Raw genomic sequence first — 11717 nt, 5'->3', positions numbered from 1 at the left:
CGGCGGAGGACGGAGCCAAGCGCCGGGGTGGATTTCCGCCGCAGGAGCCGGGGCCGGAGCCGGGCCGGCCCTGGAAACCTCAGCGCGCTCCCGCCCAGGGCCTGCTCATGGTCTCTCACTACGGCTGCAGGTTTGTCTGAAGCCTCGCTCCTAACCGGGCGGCTAGGCAAGACGCAACTTAAGTGACTTGTTCCAAAACAAAGGTATTTGGAACCTGTAACCTCCAGCTTTACACAGGAACAAGGGCACTCCCAGGACAAGAACAAAGAACAGACAAGCCGGCTCCCCGGGGTGAGGGGCTTCTGGATAGCCCAGGTTCGCCTCATTCGGAGGGCACTTGCCCCAAAACAGGGAAAGGCTGTTCACAGACAGGCATAAGCGGAGCTTGGTGGTTCCCAGCAGGATGGCCCACTTGCTGTCCCAGCCAACTTGTCCACCTCTGGCCATCCCCCGTTTCCCTTCCTGTAAGATGACAACACCCAAATCTCCAGGACCCATGGGGAGATATGCTGCCAGAGCACTATGGGCCTGGCCTTCTTTCTGTGTGAGCACAGTTGTCAAGTCCACATTCATGCTGCCTGTGGGCTCCTTCTTGGCTATTCTCATATCTGGTGCAACCAGGCATTTTACACAGATGTTCAACAAGTTGATCCTTTGTGCTGTCCTGAACATAGGTGTATTTTTCAGGGTCTGCTTGCTTAAAGGTTACAGAAGGAAAAGGAAAATGCAATGAACACTCTCCACTCATCAAACCCATCATACACTCAGGCCTCTGCAGGCAAGGTACTGGTGGCAGAGGACAAGCATTCTTTAGGGACAAGCTGGCTGGGGGACACAGTATGGACCAAGTGCAGGTTTCCCCTACTTTAATCCCCTATGAAAAACTTGGAGGATGTCAGGCACAGGTGGCTCACACCATCCTAACTATTCAGGAGGTGGAGCTCTGAAGGTAACAATTCAAAGCCAGCCTGGGCAGAGAAGTCTGTGAGATTCTTATCTCCAATTAAATGGAGATGTGGCTCAAATATTAGAGCACCAGGCCTCATTGGGAAAAGCCAAATGAGGGCCTAACGCCCTTAGTTCCAAGACGTACTAGCCCAAAATAAAGCAGAGAAGGGGGTGTCTATTGTGTCCACGGCCCTGACCATGGGACAAGGATAAAGCAAGCCAGATCTCTTGGAAAAGACTGCACTGCGGTCGAGCGAAGCAGGATTGTTGCTTCAGAATGAATTCAAATTTCAGATTTAATGAAATAAACCAGAAAGACCTCCAAGGGACTCTATTTTTTAAAAGACGCTCAAGAACGTATCTGCCCACCCTAAGTGGCCCATAACTGGGTAACATGGTTGCCACCATCACAAGGTTTCAGGTGAGCTGTGGTCCCAGGAAAGACCATCTTACCTTTGCATCTCAACCAAGTGTCCTCTTAAGATTAGGACCCAGGGCCACCAGGCTCAGTAGGAGAAGGCAGGCACATCAACACATCTCACAGAGACAGTCACGCCCGGAGTGTGTGAGCATGGTCATAGCACCGTGCCTGTTCTTGCACTGATGCCATCTCTTTCAGCATTAGCACAAGCTCTGTTGACAACAAACAGCAGAACCCGTGGTTATCACTGAACTGACACCAGTCAAAAGGAAAAAGAACCTTGATGTCACAGAAGGCTTTCTTAAAATTCTCACTCATTCATTTTTCAATTGTTTCATTCACTCAGCAAATAAATATTGAGTTTTGCAAGGTAACAGTTCCACAAAGCATTCACAAAGTTGTGAAAATGGCTGGTGATTTATTGGGTAGACATGCGGGTGAAACTCCCAGAGGTCGCCACAGTGCCGTGCGTGCTGCCAGCTGAATAAGTACCACCCAGAGTTGGTAAAAGGCAAGAGATGACTGACAGAGACCGCAGCTGAGGCAGGCACAGGACCAGAACCAGGGCTCCCAGATTCTCAGGGTCCAGTCTCACTATGTGACACCACGACAACTTTCAAACATGCAGAGGCGCTCTCTGAGGCGGTTAATAAGGCCAATATAAAAGAGAGAAAATCGTTTTCCTATCTAGCTGAATACTGAACTGTTAGGATGGCTCCGGTGCTGTGTCTTTGTCTAGAATCCATCCCAGGTTTTGTACTTTGCCGTGTGAGGACAGAGGCTAGAGTAGAAGAATCCATTTGATCCACCTTAGATGACACCCAATCTCGAAGGGAACCTCCATGGCCCAGGGCCAGCCTGCCCACTACCTCCCAGCCTCCTGGGCCTGGGAGTGGAGCGCTGGCTTTCCACGCTAGCCGTGAGGATTCCCTGCCGCGCTGGACCAGCGGGCTGAGAAGCTGGGCAGAGAAGGCCTCTCCCCAGCCGCCCGGAGACTTGGGCTCTCCCGATGCGCAAGGACACATGCTCTGGAGCCTGTCACTCCAAAACCTAAATCCGTGCACAAAAGCCAGACCTGCCTTTTCTTTTAAAAAAAAGAAGAAGAAGAAAAAGAAAGCATTATACTCTTGCTTGGCTTGTGCTTAAATTTTCTTTGGATAAACCCACTCGGCCAGCATCTCCTTAGTGTCTCCCGTGCCCCACAGCCCATCACCATTTTGGCTTTTATTTTTTAAGGGGGGAGGGGTGACCTCTGGGCTCAGTCCACACTGCAGCGAGCAAGCAGCAGCCAAGCAGTGCCTCTGCATTACACCGCCCGAGGGAGGGGAGGGAGGCAGAGGGTCCCGGACAGCCCCACTGGCCCTCCTCCCTCACCTACACCGTGCCCCAGTCCCATGCTTAGTTCCTTTGGCCCACCCTCCCCGAGTCATCTCCAGGGCCATTTCTAGCTGCCTACCAATTAAACCTCCTCCAAGAGAATATCATTTTGCAAGCATTAGTTAGGAGAGCTGATAAGCCTTATTTAAAGGAACCTCTGGTAGTCAGCAGCAGAGCCATCTGCTTTGCAAGCTGACTTTCCAAATAACACAACTTGACAGCTAGTAATCACATTCACAGTCTCTTAGCAGAAGAAGGGCTGTTGGCAACAGAAGTCAGCCAACCACAGACCCTGCTGGAGCCATGGCACGCCCACCCAGGGCCACAAAGAGCTCCTCCTTGGAATCTTCAAAGGCTGTTTTCTGGTCGCTGGCTGACAGACCTACAGAGAAGCAAAAAGACACAGTGGCATGTGACTAGCACATTTCATGTTCTACCTTTCAGAAGGAGGCTCTAACGAGATCATTAAGGTTGGAAGGGTTTCCAATCTGAAGTTTATCAAGATGCTCTGCTACAGACAGACAGTCCTGTACACTGTCCCCTGCGGTGGAACTCCTTGGAGACCCCAATTTTCCCATTTTAGAAGCTGAAGGCTAAAACATGAAATCGCAACAGAGATGAGGACTTGATCCCAGACTGCAGCTGAACAGGAACAAGCATGCTCTGTCCTTAGGATGCAGACACTTTGAACTAGCAGGGAAGAAAGATCTGAGGAGGAACCCAAGCACCTGCACCCCGCCCACACTGTGCCCCTCAGGACCAACCACTCAAAAGCCCCTGCCAAGGGGCGGCACCTGTGCTCCCTGTCTCCCATCGTCACTGGAGACTCCTCAATGTCACCTCAATGACAACACTACCACATTTTAGATATTAACAAGGGAGCACAGGCCAGGGGCTACTTATTAAAACTGAATTTAGCTTGACCTTGGGAGACAGATTCCTTCCGTCTTCCTGCAGTCAGAGGCAGCCGTGGATCTAGGACGGGTGTCTGGCAGGATGCCTGTGGGAGGGAGGCAGAGGGGGAGTAGAGGATCCTCTCCCACCCGTCCAGGGATCTAGAAACTCAATACCAGACCATCAAGGGCTCCTCCAAGCAGCCTTTCCCAGATTCCTGGGTGACAAGTAAACACCAGAGAATGTTGACAACAGGCAAACACACCTGTCGGGTGCAGCAGGGGGGGTGCAGCACCTCTATCCTCAGAAGAGTCACCAATCCTGGTGAGAAGAGGCCCACCTGCATTCACCTTCTGCTGTAAACATAGGTGGGAGCATGCACCCAGAGCTCTGTGCAAGGAGGGGGGTGGGGGGCTGGTGAGGCAGAGAGGGATATTAGTACCACAAATAACCAACACCAAAAGAAAGTGCTACCTGTGGTAAGAAAGCGGCAGGTGAGAGGAAGGTGGGAAATGATCCTCTAAGGCTGAGGCAATCAAAGAGGGGGCTTCTAAAGGAAGGTGGTCTGTGGCCTTTGTCCTCTGCCATAGGGCCATCCAGAGCAGCATCTGGGCTGAGCCCAAGGCCTGGAGACCACGTTGCTTCACCCCACTGTCACCTCTGTGACTGGGAGCTGCCAGGTGACAGGCAGGGATCATTATCTCCTCCGTGTGAGAAACAAGAGGGTGCCATCATCCACTCACATCCCGTCTCCACTGTCCACACCACCAGGGACAGTGAGCCCAAAGGCAGCCTGGAACCCTAAGTAGAAGCCTCACATCCACCCACATGGGTCAAGGAGATGCACCTGGTGGCAGAGTGCGTCTACCGTGGGTGGTGTCCCCTTCCTACCAAATGCAGGAAAACTTCAGAGTTTTTCCTACTCAGTGTCAAGGTGAGAGGACTGAAGAGAATAAGCAGATCTAGGAAGCATCACTTTATGAAAGAAATACAACCAATGCTTAGCGAGCTAACACAGGCAGCACTCTCCCGCCCGGGGTGACTTCCTGGGAGCAGGGCACATGGTGCAGCCAGAGCCCAAAGGCTGCTCGCTTCCTCCTTCCTGCCCCCCAGGTCTCTGTTCTGTGGGCATGCAGCCAAGCAATCTGGCACAGGGAGGAGCACACTAAGGGGCACAGGACTGCTCACCTCTCTCTAGGATGGCAGTAAAGCATTCCTAGCATGTGTGGACCACCAAGGACCCCCACGAATGACTTACTCCTCCTACTGTTAAGAGTGCAGGGGACCAAGCCCGCTGGCTCAAGTCCTCTTCAAGATCCACCAAGAGCTCTTCTCGTGCAACCCCCACACAAGAATGTCCCAGCAGAAGCCAGTCAGTCAAGTTCAGAATCTCCTACCCATCTGGGAAGAGGAGCAAACACCTAGAGCCATCTGAGAATGAAGGCCCAACTATTTCCAAACTTTCCTTTAGAACTGCTGGCCTCAAAGATTTAGAGAATCTTGGCCTTACTTGAAAAACCAAACCAAGGCCACTACCTGGTGCCTGGTGGCTTATACCTGTAATCCAAGCTACTTATGAGAGCTGAGGATCATGGACTGAATCCAACCCAAATGTTCAAGACTCTTGTGCAATTAGCCAGTTAAAAAAAAACAGACCTGGAGGTCTGGCTCAGGTGGTAGCACACCAGCTGTGAGCAAAAACTTTAAGAGCACATGGCCCTGAGTTCTGAGTTCAAGGCCCAGTACTGGCACAGACAAAAAAGAAAGAAAAATCCAAGATAACATCCTGGCACCTGTGTCTGCCCCACTGCAAAGCACCAGTGGAAATACACTGTCACAGTCTCAGAGATCTCTGAAAATCCTTTATCTGTGTCCAGGGACCTTGTAGGTGAGCTATAATCTTATTTTTCTTTAAATGTAAAAACCCAAGTATTTGAGTTTCTTATGCAAAGCCGTCCATCACCCCACGCTGCCTGCCACTCCAGAGAGAGGTGGTCAGTGCTCTGTCCCCATCAGCTGGTGGGTCATCAGTGCTCAGAGGATAAACAACCAGAACAGCGAGTCCCCTGGAGGCTGCAGCCTGCAGCGGAGCTCATGGGGGAGAGAGCAGGTTCCCGGGAGCCGGTCACACAGCAGAGGAAGTAAACATCTGTGGCTCCCCATCCACTAGCCTCCAGCAGCTGCTGGCAGAGGGCTGAGGGCCGCAGCAGGTGTGGGGCGGGCACGGGGTGCAGAGGGAAGCCCGAGGTGCAGCTGCCATGCTCTGTCACCAGGCCACCATGTGCTGCCACCTCTGCCTCCTTCCAAAGCCAACACCTCCAGAATCTTTCCGGAAGGAAGCCAGACCGGAGAGGAAGGTCAGTCCGCGAGACTCTCATCTCCAATTACTGGGCAAAAAGCTAAGAGTTGAGCTGTGGCTCAAGTAACAAGAGTGTCAGTACAGAAGCAAAGGAAGAGCACCCTGGCCATGAGTTCAAGCACCGGCACTAGCACAAAACTGAAACAAAACGAGACTGCTTCTGAAAGGCAACGGTCCTGCCTCAGCCAGGAACAAGGTCAGCTGACTTGCACTACACCCCCCAACAGCCATGCTTACAGACACCCCCACCACAGTATCCCCCATTCCCGCAAGTTTATCCATGAAGTCTCCAGTGGTTAGGAAGAGGCACGGGGAAGCGAGTGAGTCACCTCTTCCCAACCACAAGAATCCTCAGCTGCAGCTGATCTCGGGTGGCCGCCCTCTGGGGCGGCCCCTCCCGTGCCTCGGTGGAAAACATGAAAGCAGCTCCTCACTGCTGGGAGGGGGCTTTCCAAAGCTGGGCAGTCTGTGGCAAGTCCGGCACTTCTTCGTCTCAGGGGATGGGAGGCTGAAACTGAAACAAGGACAGGGATCCAGGGCCTCCAGAAAGTCCCTGATGGAAGACAGTCCCCGTGAGACCCTCCTGGCGGGGCCGGAGACCAGGGCGGGCAGGTAGCAGCCCCCTGTGCCAAGGGGGGGGGGGCCCTGGCTTCCCTGGGAATGGAGGTGACTGGTGGCCCACTGAGACTGGATGCTCAGGCCTATCCTGCAGGACTGTGTGTGACTGAGGAATGAAGAACCAGTGGCTCCTGATTACTAAGAAACGGGATGTATGGAATAATTTAGGACTGCTTAAGTCAGGTTTGGTGGCATGCACCATACTAGCTACTTGAGAGGCTGAGGGCAGACAAAAGAAAGTTGCAAGATTCTAACATAAAAACCAAAGGGCTCAACTAATGAAGTGTTGGCCTATCATGTGCAAGGTCTGGAGTTCGATTCCCAGCACTATGCCTTACCCCAAAATAATGTCCTTAGCACAAAGCACTTCAGAACTTCCTGTCATCACTGCGGCCACCTCCCCAGGGACAGCAAGGCTGAAGAGTGCAGACCCCGCCCTCTGAGCCCCTGACCAGCAAAAGATTTCCAGAGAAGCAACAGCTGTCACTGGCCTCAGAAATTTCAGGGCCTGAGAAAGATAACACCAGATAACAAAACATTCCCACAGGACTTGAGCCTCAGGAAGACCGCTCTGGGGAACCAACGGTTCACAGTCCAGGAAATCTAGTGTCTGAGACACTCAGCCTTCCCAAGCAACTGTGAGGGGGGCACTCTCTCCAAGGCGGCAAGCTTCTGGATCTTTCTGCTATCCATGGGCTGTCATCAAACACCAACACAGGTAAAATGAAGGCTCCACCTGCTCGCCAAGTGGTTGTCCTGACCAGCCCAAGTCATATCCGTGCCAGCATGGCCAGAGGTGCCAGGAGAAGGGACAGCTTGTGACCACACCAGGCTCCGGAGGCACCAGCTCCCCACCCCTCTGTGCCCAAGTCTGCCTCAGCTCTCGTCCTCAGCCACCAGCCACACAGAGGAGACAGCACTCACTGTCCAAATGTTCGGAGAATTTATTAGAATCCTTGCACACCGGGGAGGTTGGCTTTATTCTTATCCCTGGTTTACATATAAGAAAGTAAGTCTCCATCCTGGGCCTTTTCTCCACATCCCCTCTCCCCCAAAGCTCCAATCTCCCACCTTAGAAGAAAAATCTACCCACCCTACCTCTGTACAACACACTTAAAAGCCCAGCTACTACCTGGGGGAAGGGAGGGGCCCCTGGCCTTCCCTGGTGCCAGTGGGTCTGTCACTAAGGGAGGGCTGCAGGAGCCAAAGTCTGTCAGGAAATAATGGAGGGACTTGGTAAAAGAGGCCACAGTGCAATCCTTCATTGGCTACAGGGCTGGCCCACCCCCACGCCCTGAGCCAAAGATGCCCAGTGGCTCACCAGAAATGGTGTACTTCGCAAATAACCCATTTCGAAAGCAGCAAGGACACCCAGCACCAAGACAATGCTATGTAAACAGATGTCCAGCTGACTGACTGTTGGAAAAGTCTGTAGGATTACATTAACTACAGTGGTTTTCCCCAACGTTTTTCTGATCCTGTTAAATCTACAAAGGTAGAACCTGCAGATAGTTATGGAGGAACTGTGTTCACTCTACTGGGCTCCTCCAAACTCAAGTGTGAGGCAGGAGAAAGAGGGTGAAAAAGGAAAAGGTGGAGTAGACAGGCAGAGAGAAAAGCAATGTAGCAAAAGAGCCGGACAGTAAGCGACAGAAAGTGTGATCACAAAAAGAAACCCAAAAAACACAAGGTCCCTCAGCACAATTCTGGAGGGAGGCCAGGTGCTAAGGTTCTGTGTGACAGTAAACAGGGTCCCCATTTCAGCAAGATCTTTAAGAACAAGGACCTAGTACTGAGTTGAGGACAGGCTGGAAAATCCTGGCCTCCCCGGCTTAGGGTCTTTCCTACATGGCTTTAAGATGGCTTGTGACTCCATCAGGACTCCAAGACAGTCCCATGGTGGCCCAGATCACCAGGCCCACAGCCAGTCTGTCTACCTGCTGACCCATCTACCCTTTCCTGGGACAGTTTGGGCCGCAGCACCTCCCCTCCCCTCCCCACCCTGTGCACATACATACATGTGTGTGCATTACACTCGTGTGTGCGCACACACACATGCAAGCACCTCCTCCAGGTCTGGCCTCCATCCTGGAAGGCAGCAGAAAGGTCTTTCAATTGGACACTTCCCTTCTTTAATGCGGAAGCACTCACTTATAAAGCCATAAATTCTTACCATCAGAGGCATTCCGGATATAATTAGATCCGTACTACAAAGGCCTGGGCATCAGAAGACGGCCAGAATTTTGCAGGCCTGTCGCCTAGACCCCTCTCAGATCACAATGGAAAGCATCCCAAAGCAAATAGATAAAGGTGTGCAAAAATAACTCTTTCCGAAGGGAAGGAAAAGCTTCTATAAACATTCATCGAGGCCCCCCAAGACTTTGATCACCCTATCAAGAGAAACATTTTCATGCTTTTAGGTTTGTGGTGACATTTGGGAACCACCCAGGGCTGCCATAGTGAAGTTCCACAGGCTGGGGCTATGTTCTCACAGCTCTGCAGGCTGCACGGCCAAGGCCAAGGTGCTTCTTCTGAGGCCTCTGTCCTTGGCCTGTGGATGCGTCTTCTGCCTGGGTCTCGTGTCTAGCCTGCGTGTGCCTGTGCCTGATCTCTTCCTTATAAGGCCACCGGTCCTTCTGGACAAGGACTGCCCACATGTAAACTAAAGTCACCTCTCTAAAGACTTATCTGGGATTGCAGTCTGTTCTGAGAAGCTGGGAGTTGGAATGGCAAAATGAAGTTTGGGGAGACATGGGTAGGCCCAGGTGGTCACCAACAGAAAATACAACAGGTTTGCTTAAAGTGCATTCCGCAATGGCTATATTTTGGTTCACAAAGTCCCTCTTTGTTCTTTGGGGGTTTTTTAAACAGCAAAAACTCAAGGCCTTGCAGTGTGGAGGGCTCCACAGCTCTCTACAACCACAGTCGCCACCATCACTACCAGGACCAAAGGCAGACTTCCCATCTGTGAGGAAGCAGCCCAGCTTTCTCCAGCTGTGAGGAATGACCCCCTCACCCCCGAACTGCGCCCAGGTGGCTGGCCAGCTTAGTGGTCCACAGAAACTGTACTGGATTCTTTTAAAGCCATGTGTGCTTGCTCATATATTAAACCACAACCTATGTAGCCAGTGAAGGCTATTGGCGATGTTGAAGGCCAGGCCTCCCTGCTCATTCCCTGCTCATTCCCTGCTATGCTCTGAGGATTGCATCTTACTTAGAGGGAAGTACCTCTGGTCTCAGGCTGGAGCGGCTGGTTCACAGTGCAGGCCCAACCTACACAGGAGCTGCATCGTTCTCAAACCTAGTATCTGCCTTCAGTGGGGCGGGGGCACAGGACACCAAGACAGATGAAAGCAATACCCTCTACCTGCACCCGGCCTCATTAGCACTCAGCAGCAGATACAGCCTGAGGCCATTGGAATGGGGGGGAGGCAGTCTGTGGGAAGGACAACCCCTGTGTCCTTGCAGGAAGGAAGAGATGTACAATGACCTGACTGCCCAGCACTGGACATTTTCTTGGCTTTCCTGGTGGAGACCCAGCCTTCTAGTTACTTACCAGAAGCAACAGCACATCTCCTTGCAGAACCCTGCCTGTCACCTCCCTTCCCTTCAAATCCCTACAGCAAAAAGCCAGATCTTCCTCCGACACATACCTCCCCACAGCATGCTGAACATGGGCACACACACACATCTCCACTAAACAAATCCACGCATGAATAAATCATACTTTGTGAATGGCGTTAGAAGCACAGGTCTGGCACTACAGGATTCCAGCAATGAGGCACCCAATGGAGCAGTACTCCAGCCCCATCTCTGCCTGGAGTCTGAGTCACAGGCTGCCTTGCCAGGAAAGGATGCTAATTGCCCCTAATTGTTGAGATAAAAGCACTCAACACTGGTCTGATATCCTCCCCCTATGACACACTTTGGAAATGGAGATGGGAAGAATAATATTGGTGAAACACACGGAGGAGGATCAAAAGGGAAGAGGAGAAAAGGGCTGCTGACAAGCTGTCTAGGTAAGATTCTGTGACTTTGGAAGAAATCCCTGGACTTGACTGATCTAGAAATTACCTGGACCCCAAGTCAGGATACATCCCTTTCTCGCTCTGCATTCCTGGTCCTGCTCACCTGTCCATGGTCTCAGCCTACACAAATGCGCACAGGCTAAGTCCCAGGCCCCGGGCTCCCAGCGGGAACAAGAGCTTGAGGGAATCAATACATTGCAATGACACCTCCTGTGTCACGCCCTTCTTAATTCCATGCTCTTAATCCTAGCATTCAGGAGTTTTCAAAGCTTATGTCTGCTTTGAAATCTATGCTGACCTCTGAGCAAATGCACGTTTCTGTAACACACAACTCAAAAGAAAGGAGGAGGCCCACTCTGGATGCGGTAATTAATATTCTTTATTCATGAAAAAGCCTTGTTTGAAATTATATGATTCAGTCAAGAAGTCATTTTCTTTCCCAGTTTGCTGGGCTTCCTATAAGAATGCAAATCACCAGAGCAAAGGCAAAGAGCCTGAAAACCGAGTGCTCAGTCTTCTTTATCACCATTTCATTTTGGCCCAAACATAGCAGCGAGGAACAATTCAGATGTGAATAGATTATTTGGGATCTCTGCATTTTAACTTCAAGACTATTTGTGTACATGCATGAAAGCAAAGCCAAGACCCAGGATGGAAACCTCTCAGATGCAATTAGAATCAAGCGCTGTTGGGTGGGAGGAAGGGAGTCCTCACAAGCCCTGGGCACGGGTCAGAAGCCTGTCAACCCCGAGAGTGGCCAGGGGCTGCAGACCACTAATAACCACCAGATCTAGTTCACGTCGCTTTAGATGCGTCTCCCTCAGGACAGAGATCACTCAATCTGCAGTGAGCCCATGACGACACGTGGGGGTGACCTTCAACTAGGGCGAACTCCTCCTTGAGGCCTCCACCGCAACTTTTTCTTCTCACCATTCCATCATATTCCATGATTGAATATGAACTTTTTTTGTATGGTGCTGGGGTTTGAGTAAACATAGGGCATCATGATAACTAGGCAGGTCTCTGCCCTTGAGCCACACGTACAGCCCTTTTTTGTTTTAGATATTTTTTA

The 11717-nt window shown here is 51.5% G+C and overlaps 1 protein-coding gene across 1 annotated transcript in view; it reads right to left on the bottom strand.

Moving 5' to 3' along the window:
• Positions 1–11717, bottom strand: part of Agap1 (ArfGAP with GTPase domain, ankyrin repeat and PH domain 1) — a 345764-nt gene that overhangs the window by 329674 nt on the left and 4373 nt on the right. The window contains exon 2 of the mRNA XM_013023308.1: positions 3063–3128. Within this exon, the coding sequence (XP_012878762.1) occupies positions 3063–3128 (66 nt within the window). The remainder of the gene's footprint in view (positions 1–3062; positions 3129–11717) is intronic.

Source organism: Dipodomys ordii, unplaced genomic scaffold (genome assembly GCF_000151885.1).
Source record: "Dipodomys ordii isolate 6190 unplaced genomic scaffold, Dord_2.0 Scaffold1, whole genome shotgun sequence".
NCBI classification, from domain to species: Eukaryota; Metazoa; Chordata; class Mammalia; order Rodentia; family Heteromyidae; genus Dipodomys; species Dipodomys ordii.
Note: the sequence above shows the minus strand (reverse complement) of the source record. Positions and strands in the feature narration are given on the sequence as shown.